This window comes from Ammodytes marinus (genome assembly GCF_949987685.1).
Source record: "Ammodytes marinus genome assembly, chromosome: 4".
Lineage (NCBI taxonomy): Eukaryota > Metazoa > Chordata > Actinopteri > Uranoscopiformes > Ammodytidae > Ammodytes > Ammodytes marinus.
Window position 1 is genome coordinate 11,976,058 of NC_137233.1, and position 22,047 is coordinate 11,998,104.

The 22,047-nt window shown below is 42.1% G+C and overlaps 1 protein-coding gene across 2 annotated transcripts in view; it reads left to right on the forward strand.

Annotated features, from left to right (window-relative positions):
* The first annotated feature begins 1,980 nt into the window (after window positions 1-1,980).
* Window positions 1,981-22,047, forward strand: part of magi3b (membrane associated guanylate kinase, WW and PDZ domain containing 3b) — a 125,196-nt gene continuing 105,129 nt past the window's right edge. For both annotated transcript variants that reach the window (XM_080025398.1, XM_080025399.1), the window contains exon 1: window positions 1,981-2,865. In XM_080025398.1, coding sequence (XP_079881524.1) covers window positions 2,559-2,865 — 307 coding nt within the window. In that variant the 5' untranslated portion in view covers window positions 1,981-2,558. The remainder of the gene's footprint in view (window positions 2,866-22,047) is intronic.

Here is a 22,047-nt window from a genome sequence, read left to right on the forward strand (position 1 = left end):
GCGTTGTCGAGTGTGAAGTTGTTAGAACCACGGTTCTGGAGAAATCTTTAAAAAGCCGGTCAAGGCGGCTTCTACTATAGGTGTGTTAGGGTTTGCCATTTTTTTGTATAAAATGACTAAGGTGCTTATCAAAATAGTTGATTTTCTGTCAACGATTTATCAAGTAATTGCTTCAAATTTCTGTGATGGTGTCTGCCTTGTTGACAGTAAGAGGGCTACAGGAAAAATGAGAGAGAAAAATGCTCTTGCAGGATTTAAATTTAGCTTACTTGTAATTCCAGGCACAGGGGTCTCCCTACACAACATGGTATCTGGACCCATCATGGAACCATTTAAAAGGCCAAGTCATCTTTAATCTGGATTTAGTCCTGCCAAAAAAATCAAAAAGTTGGCTACTGCGGGCCTTAAAAAACTGGCTGGTCCATCATCAGTTTTGATTTTAAGAACTGAAGTCAATCCCTTAATGGATCCATTGGAACCCCAGGAAACATTGCAAATGAGTTAGATATGACAGTGCTTCAGACTTCCCCTGTCCCAACCAAACTACATGGTAGCATTGTGTATCATCCGCTACAAGGCGATACATTATTCAGCACAATGGCCAGGGTGGCAACTTTGTATTTGAATAGAAGAGGTCTAGTCTCTAATGCATCACAAAAAGACAACCAACCAACTAATGTTGCTTCTTAAATACTACAGAAGGAGTGTTCCCTGCCTCCAGTCATGGGGTTGAATTAACCGGACTATATATCACTGTGACTGACATATCACTGTCCTGCGAGTCAACAAGCCCCAAAATCATCATCATCTTATATATGTTGTCTTGGAGTGGGTTTGGCAAAAGCAAACTGGGCACCATTTTATAACATGCTGCATTTTTCATCCAGCATCAGTATTTGTCATGAAACCAAAAAGCCAAATTCACACACAGCATCTTTAAAGACAGAGAAGCTGTTACATCTCATAGCAAGTGTTTCACAAGTGTATCAAAATGTATGGGCTCGAGCAAGAACGTGTATGTTCTTAGGCCATTCAGTGTGTGGGCTTTTACATGGAGGTAGTAGGAGTAGGCTACAATTTCCCTTGGAGTAAAAAGTCAGATTTGCAGTATTAGACCTCTTTAAATAATGATAATGTATGCATGAACACACCATTAAGGTTACCGTGGGCATTTCCTGTATAAGCCATTATAAAACAAGGCAGCGGATAAACAGTCTCTAGATCTAGATAATTAACAATTGAATCAATTCAGGCATCCTCATCTTTCAGGTCATGCGTGGATAAATGCGGTTGAATGCATTCAGGCGTGATGGTTATGTAGGTGTATGCGAGTGTAAATCAGAGACCTCGGGGAGGGATGAACTAGAGCAGCAGTAAATCGTTTGGATTTCTATGATTACGTCGATAGGTGGCGCTGCGGAGGCACTGGAATGTACTAACCTCACTCTATGCAAATTGAGTCTTAATTATTATGTGTAATTCGATTTGCACGCCCGCTATTAGGATTACATGCTCTGTGTATTTTTAGTTACTTTGATTATGTTGCACTAATGTTCGAGTACGAGTCACCGGAATGTTGAATGGAATGCTGATAAGCATTGCTGCTGGGGTTATATAGAGACACATTTTAAAAGTGGACTACAAATCATAGTAAAGCCACAGTGTCCACTGGACTCGCACAGTAGTAGCCTATTGCCTTTTTCATTAAGTACCACAACACACCGGAGGATGGAGCCAGCGAGCGTCTGGAGAAATAGCCTAGTACACTCTACTCTGATGATGAGCGTAAAAGGGGGGCGTTCCGGAGCTTGGCAACATCTCTCTTGGCGCTTGCCAGGTGTGTTCAAACCTGTAGCAGACAAACCGTTCGCAGATGTCTCTCGGCTCAGTCATCATGGGCTGGATCTCAACTGCGTAAAACCGCCCACCCGATCAAACGCTGCCTCGATCCGCCCGTCTATTTCCAGTCTGCCCCACCACAGGTATGAGGGAATTCTCGTTGGCGCACAAGACTACATTTCAGCGACACAATCAACCGCCGAGTGAGTGAGTCGAATACTCTCTGTTTACATTTGGCGTTTTGGTGTCAGGAGGATCCTCCGGAGACGAAGCAAAGCGCGGATATGGTTCCAAAATAGCAAAGGACATGGCATACAACCCGAATTGATCCATTGTTTTGAACCATCTTGTCGCTATATTGACTCTGCTGCTTTACGCACACGGAGCGCTTGGAATTATTGCAACCCAAAAAAGGAACCGTGCGCATACACCGCGGCTGCATAACAACAAGCCCCCGTGTGGAATGACGGACCTCAGCGGCAGATTCGCGGGTAAAAAGAAATCAGCGTCCTAAATGTCAGGAAGATGAAATCCCCAGCAGCAGCAGCAGCAGCAGCAGGTCGGGGGAATAACTCCGGAGGCTTTTGTGTCAGGCCGTGTCACTTCGCGTTCATTTAACAAGACAGTAAAAACCGAGGCGAGACTGCAAACAGTAAAGATTGCTGTTCAATAAATCAAACCAGGGAGTAACCTAACCTATAACCTAACCAAACCTAACCATGTCCAGGACGCTGAAGAAGAAGAAACACTGGTCCGGTAAAGTGGTGGAGTGTGCGGTGTCATGGGGGAACCTGGGGGACTTTGGCAGCGTGGTGGAGGTGCTGGGAGGAGCGGAGCTGGGACAGTTCCCTCACCTGGGCCAGATGAAGCTGGACGTGCTGGTGTGTCACGTCGGCAAGCTGCCCTACTACGGCGACGTGCTGCTCGAGGTGAACGGCACGCCCGTTAGTGGACTTACAAACCGCGACACCCTGGCTGTCATACGCCACTTTCGGGAGCCCATTCGCCTGAAGACGGTCAAACCAGGTGCGTCCTCCTCCTCCTCCTCCTCCTCCCCTCTTGCTTTTCTGGTTTCCCAGCTCTGCTGACGCTCTGTTTGTGAGATATATACTGTATATTTGTGGCATCAACCAAACACACAGCATCCCTCATGATCATGCACACACAGTAGTGTAGGGTTCATCAGAAACATTGGTACATGGATAAAAAAATAAAGTAATAAAGAAGCACCTCCTTACAAACTCACTCTTCATATAACTTGTAAAGGTCTTTATGTCTCTGTGATATATGCATTTCTACATGTCAGCTTAAGTTGACTAAACCTTTGCCATAATCAACCAAAAAGGTGAACACATTGTGTTTTAACTGTGTCTTCCCACCACATGCCCGTACACTGCTCCTATTATACCTCCTCTTCTATAGTGTAAACCTCTTAATGTCCCATAACATCTAATTGTCCAGATCTTGCACCACTTTCTTCGGGGGTGATGGGAAAGCGATAATGCTCATAATGGCATGTAGCCCGAGCCCGGTTGGAGCCTTCTAGGCTAAGTGCACTTACATGCATAGAAATATGGCCCAATTACATCCTCTATTATATTCAGCCTACTCTGCTAGCCATTGGCCATAGAAGGCCCGAGGGGTTAGTTGTACAGTATGTATCCCCTGAACCCTTCTACATCCAGGTCTCTCAGGAGGCTGGCTGCAACATCCAAAGCCTCTGGCATTGAGGTCTGATAGCTGTGATGGCTCCATGATGCTGCTGTACTGGTGCTGGTTCTGACCCAAGCAGACAGAGGTTTTTTATTCGACCAATGCTGGAGTTACAGTTGTGTGTGTGTATTGCTGTGGGAGAAGGCCTTATTTTTTGATTGTGTGCTGGAGCTGCAAATGTCTTGACAACAACTGAGACTATGCAGAAGGTTACATCATCATAGCAGCAGCAGCAGCTGAGTCCCAGCTCCTCAGGCTAGGATCCCTGAAGATCAGCTGTATGTGTGTGCACATGTGTACTTATACGGTGTGCATCTCTGTGAAGTCATTTTCTTGCATTTGTATTGTATTTATATTTTATGGATTTTCTTTTGTTTTATAACAAAAATTGAGTGGGACATGTTTTTTTTTCTAGATTTGGTGTGTGTGTGTGTGTGTGTGTGTGTGTGTGTGTGTGTGTGTGTGTGTGTGTGTGTGTGTGTGTGTGTGTGTGTGTGTGTGTGTGTGTGTGTGTGTGTGTGTGTGTGTGTGTGTGTGTGTGTGTGTGTGTGTGTGTGTGTGTGTGTGTGTGTGTGTGTGTGTGTGTGTGTGTGTGTGTGTGTGTGTGTGTGTGTGCGCACGTGAAGGTTCATGTGTATTTCATCATGGCTTGTGCGCTCCTCAAGAGCTCCCAACACCGCGCTCTCTGCCCCACTAACCATGGATGATTAATAAAGGGTATATGGATGGAGGAAGGAGAGAGTGAGGCAGGGAAATGCACTGAGGAACAGAGAGAGAGAGAGAGAGAGAGAGAGTAGAACGGGGAGAGGGACGTGAAGAGAGATGGGGTTGAAAATCAGCTCTGCCTTTGCTCCAGGCTTACTTCCACGCGAGGCTGTTTTTTGCTCTTTAAAAGCTCACAGGGAAGTAATGAGTGGCAAAAGATGGCACAGTTTCTTGTCACCTATTTCGTCTCTGTCCACTTCTCCCCAGTCTGGCAGTCTGGCATAGATGTCCATGTGCTTTTTCTTAAGGTTACACAACCAGTGAGATTCATCTCAATGACAGGGTATTCTGTTTGGTTGAAAGGCCTCACCAACCCCCCCCCCCCCCCGACCCCCCCTCTGGCATCAGCACACAGATGGGGTTGTTATGATTACGTATAGTGCATGATGTGTGCACGTCTTGCGCTGCTGTGTGTGTGTGTACGCTTTCCTGCGTGGCATGCCTCATGTTTAATTCACACCTCTCATGCATAATTGAGCTAGCCAGTGGATTGTTTTTCTCTCCACTCTGATGGAGCCAGTTGGGCCTAGAGAGGATGAGCCGTGATCAGACAGGAAGCCCTGCGTTGACGTGGTGACGACGGCCGGCAGCGACGCACAGGCTCTCTCTCTCTTTGGTCTACCAGATGTTCTTCTGTGCTCGTTCCAACATCCTCTAGTGTCCTGTCTGCCTTGGTTGGCTGTGCTGTGCTGCTGACAGCTGGGGAGGTGTGTGAAGAGAGAAAAAGCAGATATGGGAGATTTGAGGCAAGCATAGAAAGAGAGAGGGAAATATTGCAAGTCTCTACGGAGGCTATTATCTATCTGAGCTATTGATCGAGAGGATTGTGTGAGCTGAAAGAGTTGCATACACAGCCCTTCACTTACTTTTCCATCTGCTTTGCTTCTGGTGCATCATATAGGTTCCCCAGGGACCACCACCAGGAGTCTTCTTCTCTCACATCCACTTTCTCACTGCTTTGACATGAAGATATTCGCTCACTAAGCCTTTCTATGCCTAGACTTCCCCATATACCTTGAGGTGGATGTGCTCATTTCCCTGCCTGTCTTTTGATTAAGCTGGGTGATGCCTGTATTAAAAGCTCTCTCTCTCTCTCTCTACACACAGCAATCTATTTTTTGCTGCTTCCCCCAGCTAAGGATCGCACAAAAAAAGATGCAGATGAAAAGGCTCCTGAACGGCATCCTAGAATTCCTTTTTATTTTACGTTGTTTAGTTATTTTCTGCTGTGCCTCCTATATGTTTGCAGCTTCAATACCTTTGCAATCAAAACATATGTTCAACCTGTTGCCATTTATATGCAGCTGAATAGACGTTGACTCTGACGTAAAAAATTATAATTTGTCAGCAGCACAATACATGGTGGAGCTAGGTTTAAAAAAAAAAAAAACTCTCTCTATTCTTCTACATGATTATTATTAGTTATGTGACTGTATGACACATATGTACAAGTTGTCTCTATTGCTTCTACAGCTGTTTGTGCTTCAGTCACACAGTTGGACTTGGTTTAATGGTATTCACCAGACTGCAGGTATGCTTCAATGAAATGGTTATCAATTGAAATGTTCAAACCCCTTTCAGGCGTGGCATAATAACGGCATTTTTAATTGGAAGATAGTAATTTATTTTTCTTTTAGTGACTGTAATTAGACTCTGTCTGAAAAATGTCATTAGTCACCTGTTTCGTTAAGCCACTGCATCTCCGAGGCTCATTTTGTTCGTAATCATCTTTTGAATTTTGATTGCATAATTAAGTCGTTATGATGCTGCAGTGGATTCCGCTGTTGATAACAATCTGTTCCCCACTCTGCAATGCTTTCTGAGTTACCCCACCATCAGCGCTTTTTTCCATTACCTGCCGTCGATCGTGCCAATAGAGAGGAATTCTGAGTGGCATGATGGGTACCTGTATCAAACGGCAATAGTGAGTGTGGGTTAATCACATTAATGCACCTCTCATATCAGGAAGCACTTCTCAATGGAATCATCCTCTTGACAGGGCGGTGCTTTGTCGCTGCAAAGAGATTTTCAGGTGGCTGCAAAATAAATAAATAAAATTGGGGGATTGAGAGTAAAAGTGGGAATAAAGGAGCACAGAGTAGGAGCCTGGTCAAATAACAACCAGAGACTTGCTGTGCACGCTTTACAGATGTTTCCTACAAGCTGTCACGTATACACTGCACCATTTGGCACGGAGCTCATAACAAAGTAATTAAGGGCTGACCGAGCATCTCTCTTTAGTGAGCTTAAAGTGATTATGAGTTGTTGGCTCCATTTTTTCTTTTCTTTTTCGCCAAGATCTCTTTAGGCTTTTGCACTAATCCTGCTGCTCTACTATTATATTGGATGAGTGAGTGATTGACGTTCGAGTGGCTACTTTTGAGCCTCTGTGATTTTAGTTGTATTGTTTCCTACCATCCATGTTACAGTATGTTGTATAAATGTCTTGCTTTCTAGGTCAAATGCACCTTGAAAAAAAAACATTCTTAATTTCTCTGGTGCTAACTGGTTAGATAAAGGCTGCATTTTCAAATAGACGTCTTGGTAAAAATGCTTATTGTACTCAGGATAAACTCTAGGCTGTAGTGTACCTCCATTAATAATGTAAAAGGTTTGGTTCAGGCTGCATACAGTATACATCAAAGCTCGCAAACCTCTGTCAGACACACTATGAAATATAAGCAGAATGTTGCATCAAACACTCTTCTGCTGCTTCAACAGCACAGCTCTGATGTGCTACGATATGGTAGAGCTTAAAGAAACCATTGCGGTGTTTTTTTTTTGCATGTTTCAGCCCATTAACTGCAAATCTCCATACACTCTATTACTGCTGACCATTTTCTAAATTGTGTTTTAGATTGCTCAATGTGTATTTCCAACCCTCCAGGCCTTCACTGTTTTCTGTTCATTTTTACAATAGGAAAAAACACCCAGCAGAAACCTTCATTTATGTATGAATCACAGCGGATACCACCACGTCTGCTTTTATTGTCGTCATAGTTAGCAGTGTGGGGCAATACATAATACATTGTTTTGCACTTGCAACTGCACTTACACATGACTGCATGCATAACTTTGACGACTATGCAGAAACACGATTAGATCATGCCAAACTCTTGTTTGACTAAAAACCCCAAGTCAAGTTCCATTAAAGCTGTATCAAACAGTCTTTATCAACAGCTGGAGTTTGACACGCCCTCTTTCCACCAGGTGCTTTTATTAAGAGACCATGGTTACTAGTTATCAAGTGAGCATAGGAGCATACACACATGACAAACATCGTCTGGAGAACAATGGTAATGCTTACATGCTGATTTGAAGCAGACAAATCCCTGCGTTCCGAATCGCATACTTTCTACTATTTAGTATGGTTTAAAAAAAGATTTAGGATGTCCCGATTCTTGTGGCCAGATTTTGGATAGTTAGAAAGACCCGGATGTCTACTACATCCGTCCGAGATTTCTAGTGTTGAAAACAGCATCCTATTTGGGCGATTCTGACCCATAATCCAGTGTGCACCTGAAGACACGTAACATCAACCGAGCCTCCATATGAAAACAAACGGGGATGCGACGGATATAAAAGCAAGAGGCAAGATCTAGGCGAAATATTATGATGAAATAAATAAGTAAAAGTAGTATGTCCGAATTGTAGCATACTGCATCCTAACTAGATTATTTTTATTGTCAGATGTACTACGTACTATGTAGAATAGAAAAAAGAAAGAGTATGCCATTCGGAACGCATCTGTTTACCTAGTTCACCATCTTAGCTTATTATTTATTAGTGATTTAGCATGCCAACGTTAGTTAGCACAACAACCCAAATTACACTTGAGGCTGAGAATGTCTTCATTTTTGTAGGTATTGTAGGTATTTGTAGGTATTTACAGTAAGTATTGGACTTTGGATTCTTGACTTGATGGTGGCAATACAAGAAAACTTAATGTATCAATCCATCTGGATGATGTTGAGATATATCACAATGTAAATGAAAACTTAAACTTGTTTGATTTGCTATAGGGAAATGGCAGGGTATCACCAAAGTTAAAAAGGGACCACGATGTCTATGACAACATTTCGCACAATCCCTTGAATAGTTCTTAAAATGTATTGCCTTCTGGACTAAATGGATGGAGCGGAGGACATATGTGTCCATCCATGTAGCCACACCTCAAAAGTGGCGTCACATATTGCTGTTTAAGCAGGCCCTGATTATTATACAGTTGTGATGCTTAACCCCAGTGCCAGTGTTGGAGATGAGAAGCACAGCGGCAGGCAACACTTGATCAAAAGCCCGCCTGTTTAGTTGACATCGCCTGGACAACGGCATGACCCCCTGCGCTCACCAGCCAGCGTGAGCTTGTTGGTTGCTGCAGCACAGGGACACTTGAGCAAGAAGACTTTTCAAACTGCAAAATGCAAGACGGTTGCCACAGCAGCAAAGCATGGCAATTAGCAGGAGGGCTGTTCCATCGCGACTCTCAACCTTGTAACCTCGCCTCATTAATGTCTTACTAGCTTTCATTGCTGCCTCTCTCTCTCTCCACCACCACCAACCCCACCCTTCTTTTTAATTTGAATCAGGAAGATGTGATGCTAAGAGGGTGATTAAGATCCTCTATTGAATATCCATTCATTCTCGCCTTGATCACTACGATGGATTTTGGTTCAAAAGCAAAAGTGTGAGGCCTTTTGAACGAACCAAATGTCAAAATATTTTTTTCTATGCCCTAAAAACCTGGGTCATCTGCAGTTTTTTCAAAACACTTATTAATTAATCCTAATAGATGGGAGGATATTTCTAATGTATCCTTCCTTCTGTATTTCTTCTTCCTTGTAACGACCTCATGCTTCTCGTATCCGTCTGGCCTTTCGCTATATCATCCTACAAAGCATTTTGTTGACGTACAGCTTGTTTGTCCTCTGTGACTCCCATCAAGCATTTCCTGTATGCGCCCGAGGCAGCTGTCAGACTTGTAGTGAAGTGCTGCTGTCTTGGAGCGAGCGCGCAAACACACACACACACACACACACACACACACACACACACACACACACACACACACACACACACAGGAAAATTATTTGGGTGGTCATTTTGAGCGTGATGATCTCCATCAGAAACAACTCTAACGTTTGTTCTTGTTAAGCAAGTAAAATATCAATGCAGAATACCAGGATTTTCATTTGATTTATTTTTGCATTGCATCACTGCAACAGGTTTCCCAAAGCACTCCTGAGCTGCCAACATCCCACAGCATCGTCTTTGAGAGCCCACTCCCTCACGCCTTGCTGTGTGTGTGTGTGTGTGTGTGTGTGTGTGTGTGTGTGTGTGTTTGTTTAATGGGAGTACAAAACAAACGAGCGTAACGTTGCTCCCAACCTACTACAAGTCCTCAATAATTCATCTACGATAGATGCCAGATACTCCACTCACGTACGTGTGTGTGTGTGTGTGTGTGTGTGTGTGTGTGTGTGTGTGTGTGTGTGTGTGTGTGTGTGTGTGTGTGTGTGTGTGTGTGTGTGTGTGATAACTGGGGATATTGGAGCAAAGCGATAGGCTACAGACAAAGAGCTTAGCATGACTCCCAGCACACTCTCATTATTCCCACTTTAATCAAATTGGCGCCGCTCTTCTGGCACACTCCAGCGGCACCTGCAGTGGTCAGAACGTAAACAGAATGCTTGAGTTGGAACTGAACCATCACTTTTTATCATGCATAAAGTCTTTCCGTAATCACATCAGCTCAAACAAACCAACAACATACATAGTAATATTATGCCAAATTGGGGTTATCTTTCATACACATCCCTTTGTATATTCATTGAACAGTTCACTGAAAATCCTCCATGTCTTTAGTTTGAAGACCACCTATGAAATAAAAGGAAAAAAGATTTGAAGGACCTATAGCAATGTGAGGATTGAATGGAAGTTGCATTTTAAACCTTGTGTTTTGGCCCAACATTGAAAATGAATGGAAAAAAAACTCAGGTCAGGACTAAAGGTGTGTGTGTGTGTGTGTGTGTGTGTGTGTGTCTGTCTGTCTGTCTGTCTGTCTGTCTGTCTGTGTGCGCTTGAGCCTGTTATGGGAAGTTGCATCTTTTAACATGGGAGAATAAACTCCCTAATCACATTGTATAGTCGCTTAGAATCGCCTTAGTCATCAAGATGTAAAGCATACAAATCTGAAACTTTTCAGCGTTTACAGTATACGTTGCATTTCCTCTTGAGATTTTTTTTTCAGATCAGTTCAGGGGGAAATTCACTTCCCTCTGTTGCTGTTCCAATTAAATACAGCACTGTCCTCCTAAATGCCTGTTAGCACTCATACTGCGAATATAATGACTAATTCTAATCCTGGCCCAGTAAATGTGTATTTATTAGTGGGTCATAAAATAATTTGTTACGTTTTAGTTGTTTACAGTGCTTTGACAGTGGAGGCACATTTTCTGTTTTGGGTGGGGGTGCGTTTGACTCACTGCTGTCTGAATAGAGAAGGAGTAATGGTTATTGAGAAGTAGTTATTTTTGCTTTGACCTGCATCCCATTTGCCCCCATTACCCACTGTTCTTTCTGCCTGATTAGTTGAGAGCTCCGCTTCTCTCTGCCCGTCGCTAAGGCTGTGAGATATCTGCCCAACTCCCTTCCTGTGATACACATTTTTAATTACTCACTCATCCTTAAATGTACTGTATTATGTACAGCATAGATAGATGTCCAAATACTACTTGGCATAACATCCTCGTAGCTATGGTTGTACAATCGAAATGGATTTAGCCTTATCATTACATCCCCAGTAACGCCCTCCAAATATGCAATCGTGAAAATGGGATCATGACATGGAGCTCAGAACTCCCCAAAATATGTGTGTAAGTGATTTGGCTGCTATCTCTAAATATGTGATTACACACACACACACACACACACACACACACACACACCCACACACACACACCTTATTCCTTGCTGTCTTGCTTCTCAGAGTGCTTCTTAAGGGTTGAGCACTGTCTCTGTCAGTGTCTGTCTGAGAACAGATTGGAGGGGACGGCTGGTGAGGCGTCGCTCCTCCTTGTTTATTTTACCAGAGGCACAGCAGCCATACGGCGGCTGACTGACCCAGCCAGCGCTGTCATGAAGGACGTTATCTTCATGCAAGCGTGATTGCTACATGCATCGTCTCCCTGCCCTCCCCCCTTCCCACGTTGAGTGATTGCATGCCTGGCCGGTGTGTCACTATACCCACTTTCCTATAATTCAGATGTGCATTCTCCTCCTCAACTGGTGTTTTATCACTGCAAGATATCGGGGCTGGGGTCACCTCTAGACAGCTCACAGGTAATGGGCCTTGACATCTGAATTAGTCTGCTCTTTCAAAAGGGTGATTAGCAAGCAGCTTAGCATTCGGGAAGGGGAATGTTGATAGGCAGGCGTAAACAGGCAGAGAGACAGGGCGACGGTATGTATGGGCTCTGTCTCTCTGTGGTTTGTGATGATGGGCGGCTTGCCAGTATTACGCCTCATCACGAAGTGTTCACGGTGGGGCTTTGCAGATGACAGAGGGTGGGAGGGGGAGGGGGGCTGGTGTCAGTGTGATTATGCCTTTTGCACTTGTGTGATTGAGCCACTTGAAGTTAATCATTTTTATTAGCTAGATACTGCAGTGGTGGGAACAACACAACTGCTGCTGCCCTCCATAAACTTCATGAAAAAGCAGCAGCAGTGCTTTCAAATTTTATCCCCCAAAATCTTTTTTTTTTTTTTTCCTGTCTCTGTGTCTCTCGGCTGTGTGTGTGACAGGCTGGCCCAGCTGTTATATACACGTATCCCCCTCCCCACACACACACACACACACACCTCTTTTTAGTATTCCTTGGCTGTGTGTGTTTGGCTGTGTGGCGGCAGGGGGAACGGCTGGCTTTGTAGAATCTTAATAGCGGCAGTGAGCTAGCGCCAAGCTTTCCATCCACCCTCCTTGCTACAGGCGTGTGACTGAATGCCAATGAGACGTTATGTAGGGCTTGAGGCAGGGTTGGATGGGGCCGTGGCAGGCAGGAGACGAGTGGCTGTATAGAAGCCCCTTTACCGGTTGAGAGTAGGAGCGCACACATCTGCTCCCAGAGGCTGCACACAGCAATAGGCTCTGTGTGTCGTCTTCAGGGTTATCTAGGTGCCCCTAATCGTCCGGATGTGCCCTCCCCTTGATTCTTCTGTCAAGAGGGAGATAATCTAAGGCATTCTGTTCTTGGAATTTGACTTTTGCTCCGCTTTTTTCTTTTCTTTTTTCTGTAACACACTGCCCCAGAAAGAGAAGCTGTTAGATTACAGCTGGCCTGGTAGACTCTGATTCAGTAAGGAGTCACAGTGATGAATGACACCAAAGCAATAAGGGACACACTGTGTGGAGTTTCTGCTGAATCTATAGAGGTATTAAAAACAAACATACTATATGCTTCTCTTCCCCTCCTCATGAGAAAAAACAAGATTATGCAGCTCAGGCATGGAGATAAAACATAATGATGTTTTTCTTAATAACCAGTGTATCTGAAGATCACCACATACAATTTATCATTTCCCTTGTATAGTTATATGATGACTGAATAAACAACACATCACTGATCACTGATGGAGTTATAAAATGAAAAGTAACATTATAACATCTGACACGTTACCTGTATCATCTGATGGTTGAGGGGTATGTTAGTGTGTGTGTGTGTGTGTGTGTGTGTGTGTGTGTGTGTGTGTGTGTGTGTGTGTGCGGGGGGGGGGGGGGGGGGGCGGGGGGCGCGCGCCATTTAAACATTTGAACACAGTCTTGTTCATTCTGAAGGTGACACTGACACCTGCTGTGGTCACACAAGCTAGTTAACAATAGCACATAACCTGTTAGTGTGCTCAAGAGCTGTTAATGCTTATGTTCTCTTGTACATGTTCACACACACACACACACACACACACACACACACACATCGGCACATTAATCTGTCTCTTTCACAGCGGGCACATGGTTCTCCACATGACACAGATGTTGCTAACAGTGGGACGGAATGATATCTGAGAGCAAAAGCCCCAGTCACCCAGTCACTGCCTAATCTGATTACAGACGGTTTAACACAGAGACTGATGAGGAGCGGGCATCAAGGAAGAGGACAGATGGACGAGTCATGGTCGTTAACAGCTGTGGTTAACCCTGTTGTGTAATTTTAAGTTGCCGTGTCCAGGGATGAGGAAGGCATGTGATAGCATTGATTCCACTCTATGTGTGAGCACTCCTTCTCTGCCACACGGCTAAACAAACAAAATCAAGAAGAACACTGGCTCCTGTCCATTAACATCACCTCGTTCATTATGTCTTTCAGCCTCTCTACCAACAACCAATCAAATCATTCACAACGATTTGTAAGTAACCAGAGCTGAGTGGTGGCAGCTGGTGCTGGAGGGAGCTCTGGGGTTAAATGCAGAAACAAATGTGCTGCAGGGAGATTGAGTTTAGGCTATTTTCAATTCAGTTTAGTTAAAACATTTGAGGCACATATTTAGGAAATAATCAGCTAATTTCCTCAACAGACTGATTTTGTTTTTATTTTTTTAGTTCATAATTCCTTCACACAAATAACTCAAAGTAATCTGAGATACTGTACAGACTGCAATGCATATGTCCAATGCAGCCTTTGCAATACGCTGTTTATTTAAAAGCTTACAATACTAGGATCTCACTTGCTAACTCTACATGCTGCTACCACTGCACAACATACAGCGTCTCGTGCATTACCTTGAGAGTGGAGAGGATTGGAAAAACTATTGCACTGTTCACGTTGAAAAAAAATGTCTGCACCGCAATATTTTAATATAAGTGGGCACCTTGGCTTTGTTCAGTCAGTGTTTGTTTGCTTGGTAATATCATTTATATCATTAATCACCGACCGATCCTGTGGTCCATGTCTTTGCTGTCTGCTCATTTCTGGCTTTGTGCTGCTGCTGTTGTTAAGGACTGTGCAATTAATGAGCATTGATTTAGACTATGAATACATTTCCTGTAGTAGATTAACTTATTTTTATTTAGTTTTTTGGCTGGTTGTTTAGTTTTTTTAAATTTATTTGCTGACTGAAGACTTCACCAGTACTTCGCTGTCACAGATTTATTCAGCCGTGCTGTGGGAAAAATAAAAAATCAATTCCCTGCAGTCTATTGAAACTGAAGTGTAAAACTTTGATTCACTTCTGCCCAAGCTTTCAGTCTTTTTAAGTTCATGAGGATGAGCTTTCTTTATTACAATGTTCGCTCGGTTGGAGTTTTTTCTAAAGAAAAATATCCCTCTTGTGAGGTTGTTCAGTTTTTAATTTAAGGTGAGGTGATGATAGTGCTGCTCAGAACACTTAGTTCTAACGACGCATCAGAAATGATGCAAAACAACAAAGCTAAAAGCTATACAATGCATTAAAGCAGAGATTGAGAGAGTTACAGATGTGATGTGGCTGCATTACAAGCAAACAAGCTCAGTTATTCTAGTTGGGGATCCTAAAATTCTTTCATACTGTTTTGGAATTTGGTAACACTTTACAATAAGTGTACATTAATTAACTGTTAGTTACTGCTTAGTGAAATCATACTAAACATTAACTCATCATTAACTAACCGTTAATACATGCTTAGGTAAAGCTTACTAAGCATCAATTAACTGTTGTGTTTAATTAATGAGTAACTAAGCATTACTTAAACAAGCACAGTTAATGCCTAACCAACCATTAACTAACCATTAATAACTAAGCAATAATGGTTAGTTAATGCCGAATAAGCATCAACTAACCATTAATGGCATTAACTACACATTAATTAATGTACCCTTATTGTAAAGTGTTACCTGAAATTTTAAGTCGGATACTATTGATCTGGGGAGGACATCTTGATTTCCACATTTCTGAACAATTCAGACTCTGATATGAAGGAAGCTTTCCCAAGGTGGCCCATATAAATAATGATATAGCAACGACTGAGCTTTTGCATGTCCAGACCGGGAAGAGTCAGCATGCAAGGTACAATGATGAGTCAGGTATCTTTGTATTGTATATCTCAAAGCACCAAGATACACAACAGCTGACATCCAAATAATTTGAGATGATGCAAACTAAGACATTCTTATAGTCAAGTAAAACAGGTTGTAAAAAAGACTACATATTTATGTGACGCGACGTGAAAGGGAGAAACATATGAGTTTGTTTGAGGTGAAGTGGTTGGGACGGAAGAGAAGGCAGTCATCGATTTGATATCAAGTTTGACACCCAACCGCTGCTGCTTCCCTTTTATTTGCACACAGCATGCGAGGGCTTTTGAAGATTTGTTTTTCACACTGCCGGTATACAACTTCTTTTGATGTATGTGCATTTCAAAGCAGCTGGAGATCATATAGCTGCGACTGCACTATATATATATAAAATGTGTTGTAGCGTGTACGTGTTCATTGTGAGTTCAGATAATGTCAACATTGCACGATTTAAAACATCCCCCGCGTACTCATACAAGCAGGTGTTGCGGCCCAGTTTTTATCAAGTCCGGGGCTGCAAAGTGCCTTATAAAATCCAACCATCTCTGCTGTCAACTCTTCTTCCATTGTTCAAGGACTCTGACGCTGTTCTCTGCTCTGTGTAGCACTTTGCTTTATGTCTGCAATTTCGTACGCATCGGCAGTGATGTGTTAACAAATTGTGTGTTTTTTTTCTCTTCTGAAATTTTAATACAGATGGATAGACTCCAGCTGTGGTTCTTTTCCTTTGTCTGACCTAATGTCTCTTGTACAAGTCCAGAGCTGTTGTGTTGTACAGGAATTCAGCGAGGAGTTCTCATGTCTTCCGTTACAGTCACATTTATTGAGAGATTGAAAGTGAACTTTATGGCCAACAGAGGAGCTGATTGTATTGACTGATACACAGTTAAAGTAACGTTACATTGCATTGCAAGGGCAGCAATTCACTTGTTTGCAGTTAATCTGACCATTTTTCTGTTGATTAATTGATTAACAATTTGTTTAATGTCAGAAATTAGTTAAATTGTCCGATCACAATCAAACACAAGATGATTTACAAATTGATTGTTTTGTCAAACCGATTAAAAAAAAGAAAAGTAAAGTATTAGGTTAACATAGAAGATTAGAAATGAGTAAACTAGAAATATTTATATTTTAAGAAGCTAGAGCCAAAACATTTTGTTAAAAAAATTATAATAATCAAAAGCAATGATCAATTCTTTGAATTTATTTAATGTCTGTAAATCAACTTATCCTTTATCTGAAATTACAATTGTTTCAGCTCTACACATTTGTTTGAAGTCCATAAACCCGACTCGATATGGCAGATTATGCAACAAATATCTGTGAAAATAATATTTTTTCCCCAAGTTTTTGTGAAAGATCTATTAAAAGATACTGTCAACCCATTACATAGTTATCTACCATCCAACCAGATTTGTATTTAAAGGGGTTGGGCCCGTGCATTGTAGCACTTTGGGGCCAAATGATGCAGCGTGGCATCATGATCTCTCCTCTGATTCATTACAGACTCAGCCAGTTTGTGTTTTGACATGGCGGACTATGACCACGAGCCCCTGTCTGTCTCTTTGGCTGGTTGTATACCTGGCTGAGCAGCGCTGCCATTGGCATTCCACATGGACATACTTACAAACAAACACAGACACACACTCCTCTGCATGGACAAAAGTGCAGACAGACACATAGGCAAAGCCGCTGGGTTTGACGTAGTGAAGACGTAAGAGTGTTGAAGGTGGTCCAGCTGTCCGTCATGCAGAGGTTTATTTCCAGGTAATTTGTGTGGACTGGTGATAGGGTGTTTTTCATTTGAAATGAGCATCAAAGTCATAATTTCATTATGGCAGTCTGCAGGTTGACATTTGAACAGTTGATAACACATTAAAGGTTCAGTAAGCGGAATGGTCAGTTTAGCTAACTTCCTGTCACTGACTGCAGTTAGCAGTCCCCTCCTTCGTCCCCATGGCACCACATTAATACACTGCTGTCTTCAAACAGCGAGTTATCTAGCATCATCTCAGATAAGTAAGTGTGATAAAACATGATAAAAACCATCAAAACAGACATTGGGAAGGATTTTTACCTGCTGCGCCATTGTAGGCACATAAACATTCACCCATCGGTCGCTCTGCGCGTGCACCGACAGTGAGACGGGTGCCGGTTTGTAGCGTTCTCTCTTGTGATTGGATATCAGTTTCGGGATCCCTGAAAAGTTTATTTGCCGATTACATGCAGAGCGGGTGACTGAGAAATTGGCTTTATGAAACGCGCACACTATGTAAGTGATCACTGTATGAATAAAGAGCGATTTAACACTTATATTAACATAAATAAATCGCTTACTTCACCTTTTTAAAGGCTTTCACTGTGTACATTTATAAGAAGCAAGGCCAGTAGAGACTGCACTTAAAGTTAATTTAAAATATGGAAAAGGATTATGAATATGACCATTTTTAGCTCTCTTGATTATTGTGAAATGGATGTTCATATTATCCTGTTGGACTCAATAATGCATTGACTCAATTATGGGAATGCATTTTTTCACATTATTTAATTAAGGGTAAATAGAATCTTGCTTGCTTGTGAATCACAAATTATTCACTCTCCTCTCCTTGTATTTTACATTTCACTTGATATCCAATTAACAAAAAAATAAACAGTGGGAAAGCTCATATTGTTTTCCGGCCCCACAGCAGCCTGGCTTAAGGAATCCCGCTGTCTATTCTCTGACACTGTGTTGTTCTCATGAATCTACTTGAAATTACATCATTGTTGTCCGTGTCTCTGCAGACAAAAATGAATTATGAAACCTCAAGCGCACTTAAAATATGCAATTTGTATGTTGAATGTGTCAGGGGATAACTGTCCACAACTGATTAAATATAAAAAGTGTATTATAAATTTTTTAAAAAGCACCAAAACTCCTCCACAAAAACAAAACATTTAACTCGTGAAGAGATTTGTAAGGGGGGGAGATCCAAGTTTTGTATTGATTAAAAATCCCATTTGTGGTTCAGCATCGCAAACATATATTTATTTATTGGTGAGTCAGCTGGAAATCATCTTGAAAGCCCTCTAGATTTGGGATTTTTAGATTGCATTAACGGTAAAAGGATACAAAGTTGAAAAAAACAAAACAATGCAGCAAAATAGTCAGTTTGGCAAGCTCTCTCACACAAAGTCCCAGGCACAAAGCCATGCACCAAACCAATTTTGTAACTAAAATGGACCCGTGTAAATAGACTGGATTGTTGTTGCAGCAGCGGGGGCCTAACGGAGGAACCCAGGCGAATATATCCACTTATCCATCCATCCGTCCATCCATCTATCAATCTGTGCATTCAGCCATCCACACAGACATGTTTTTTTTTATTTCCGGACAGGGAGGTTGTTCACTGTGACAGGCTTATTGACAGGCAAGAGAAGAGCTCGGGATTATGGGACTAGAGAACGACACGAGAGTTTGTCAAGCCCATGTGTATGGGATACAGGCATACAGGTTGTCAGCAGGCTGAACAACACACCTCTGTTGCTTTGAATCCATATGGCCGCATGACGACCGAGAGGGAGGCTTTTTTTTTAGGGAAACAAGTCGAACCAGTAACATCTGACATGCACGGTTGCTGTTTGCTTTTCTTTTTATCTGTCACGCTCAGTACAAAGGTAGATGTATGCCAGCTGATTTAATTGTATTGCTGACCTTTGAAAAAAAAAAAAAAAAAAAAAAAAAAAAGTTAATCTGTTAAATTAATTCCTTTCATGATCCAGCTGGTAAACCACTGAGCTAAAAAAAATAAAGTATCTGTTGTATATCCATTTATTATGAATCTTCCATAGTACATTTTTTGCTTTATATCATAAAAAAAGTAGCAAGTGCTCTTTTTAAGGTAGTATTTTTTAAATGCACATATTTAATATTTAGCTGTGTAAATACATTATAGGAGTTGAGTTTCAAAGGTATGTGCCGCTGCCAGCCAACAAAAGCATTGACCAATGTCTGCTTCTTCAGTGTTTTCACATGAATCATGCTTTATTCATGTCACTAATTGACGTAATTCCCCATTAAAAAACGAAATGAACAGGTGTGGATAAATATACTAAATGTTTTGTTTTGTTTTTAAACATTAACCCTGAATTCCACAATGTGTGTGAAACACAGGTGTGGAGAGGAACAAGGCCCTGCCTGCCTTTGTGCACATAATGGGTTGAATCATTCTGTTTTATAAAGCCTGTGATTAAAGCATTTTTACTCATATACACCCAGCCACACCAATGATGTGCCCTAGCTTCATATCTACTACACCCTACTGTATAACCGGTTTACATCCCTGGCAAATCTTATTCTCCTTCAAACAAATACATTTGAATTGCCTCTAAAACAATATAGCCCAAAACATAGACCTAGATATATCTATATCGTTAGCCATTCACTGGGTTGTGAATGTTCTAAAGCTAATTCTACTAGCATATTGTGGAAGTGGATTTCACACTGTGAGGCTTCCAGTTTATGTCTGAAAAGCAATTGTTGCTATTGAAATACAATAGAACTGGATTTCATTTCCCACGGCACGGCCAATGCCCTCTTATCGCTCCTTTCACTTTGACGGCTGTTGCTATAGCTTTACACAGACATGGGAAGAAACCCAGCAGCCTCTTAACCCCTACCTGCATTCAATGTACCTCCGCTCTGCCTGAAACGCTAACTGGAACCACACTGCATGGCACTGCTTTAAAAAAAATCATCAATCTATATCAGAAGGTGTTCTTGTTACTGCCGGTTTGATCATGGGGTCTTCCGAAAGCCGTTGCATGGTCAAAGACTCTACTTTTCCAACATCGGTTCTCTTTACCCTATATGCAGTTGCGGTGACAACACTATTAGAAACAAATGGAATGGAGGAATGCTAAAGGAAACAGGTTACGTGGGTAAAATGAGCTGTCTTGTATAATCAGTCTGGACTCAAGCTACACGTTTCCATGGGCACGGTGGTAAAACTGAACTGTTGGAACTGAAAAAAAAGTAAGCGAGTCTTGCTTAGATGTTTCAGACCCCACGCATGTTTCTAACATTGCTCCCCGTGTTATCATCAGGCCCCCAAATGAGTTTTGTTGTAGTGGCGATGGCTGACCCCTGTTTACCCACTGCCCTCACGCATCAGCCTGCCTGCAGGAGCTCCTCCCTTTCATCGGGACATTTATGCCCGAGCATTTCTATTATTATTACTCTCCTGCTTTCATCTGTCAGTGGATGCTCTGTTATACGAGGTGACAGGCTGCGGATGCATTTCCGCTCCAAATGCCCTCTCTCTCCCTCTCTCTCTCCATCTCTATCTCCCCTCTTTTTCTTTTCCTTCTTCTATTTTCTCCTCTATCATCCTTTTTTTATTTGTTTTGTTCTCCTCTTTTGCCCATCTGGCCTCTCCACGGACAAGAGCGTGTCAACACACATACTGTACAAACATGCATTGTACTCAGTGTCTCTCTCTCCCTCTCTCCCTCTCTCTTTCTCTCACACACACACTCTCTCTCCTGCATTTCCATGGGGAAGGAGCTGTGCTAAGGTGTGTGTGTGGAATCACTTGCCCTGGAATCAAGGAGTAGATCACTCAAGCATTGGCTGTAAAGAGGAAAACACTGTTTCCTTTTTTCTTTTTTTTCCACTTGAAGACCTTAACGCATGCTTGCATTGTGCTTACATAGATGGACTTAAGAGCTGTGTGTGTGTGTGTGTGTGTGTGTGTGTGTGTGTGTGTGTGTGTGTGTGTGTGTGTGTGTGTGTGTGTGTGTGTGTGTGTGTGTGTGTGTGTGTGTGTGTGTGTGTGTGTGTGTGTGTGTGTGTGTGTGTGTGTGTGTGTGTGTGTGTGTGTGTGTGTGTGTGTGTGTGTGTGTGTGTGTGTGTGTGTGTGTGTGTGTGTGTGTGTGTGTGTGTGTGTGTGTGTGTGTCGAAGTGGGTGAATGCACATGCCCACATCAGTGTCCTGGGAGAGTAAAGAGGGTTGAGATAAATGGTCCATTGTCTGCTGCAGAGCTGGACAGGAGCTAGTGCACTGCTCTAGTAGAAGGCCGAAGGTGGATAACTGGATGCGCTGCCTTTTTACTGTTGATTTAGTGGGAGGCTGTGAGACACTCCTGGCTAATGTCTGCTCCCTCCTAAGCCGGTATTTCCAGATCCAACTTAGGTGTGTCATTTACCAGAACATTGGAGCAACCATGTGTGTACTTGTTTATTTGAACATGAGCATTGGTGGAAGAAGCATTCAGATCCTTCACTAATATAAAAAGCAGTAATACCAACATGCAGACTACGCAGTGAAAAATAAAAGGTGCTTCATTAAAAAATTTAACTTAAGTACTAGTATAGCTGTATTCTTTGATATAATAAGTATATTTGTATGACAATAAGATAAAAGAAGTTATTTTATCGTATCTTCTTGCCATCCAAATATACCCATTATATCAAAGTACAATTACTTTTAATGCAGACCTTCTAATTCAGCTTTAAACATTATTGAAACGTTGATAAATCAATTAGACAAATTTTTTTGTCAATCAAGTGATAAATCAACTACTCATTTCAGCATTATTCATTGCGGGAATAAGTCACATTTAAATGTTCTAAGATGGTTGAGGTTATAACTTCTTATCTAGGCAAGGCAAGTTAATTTATATAGCACAATTTAGACAGAGCAAT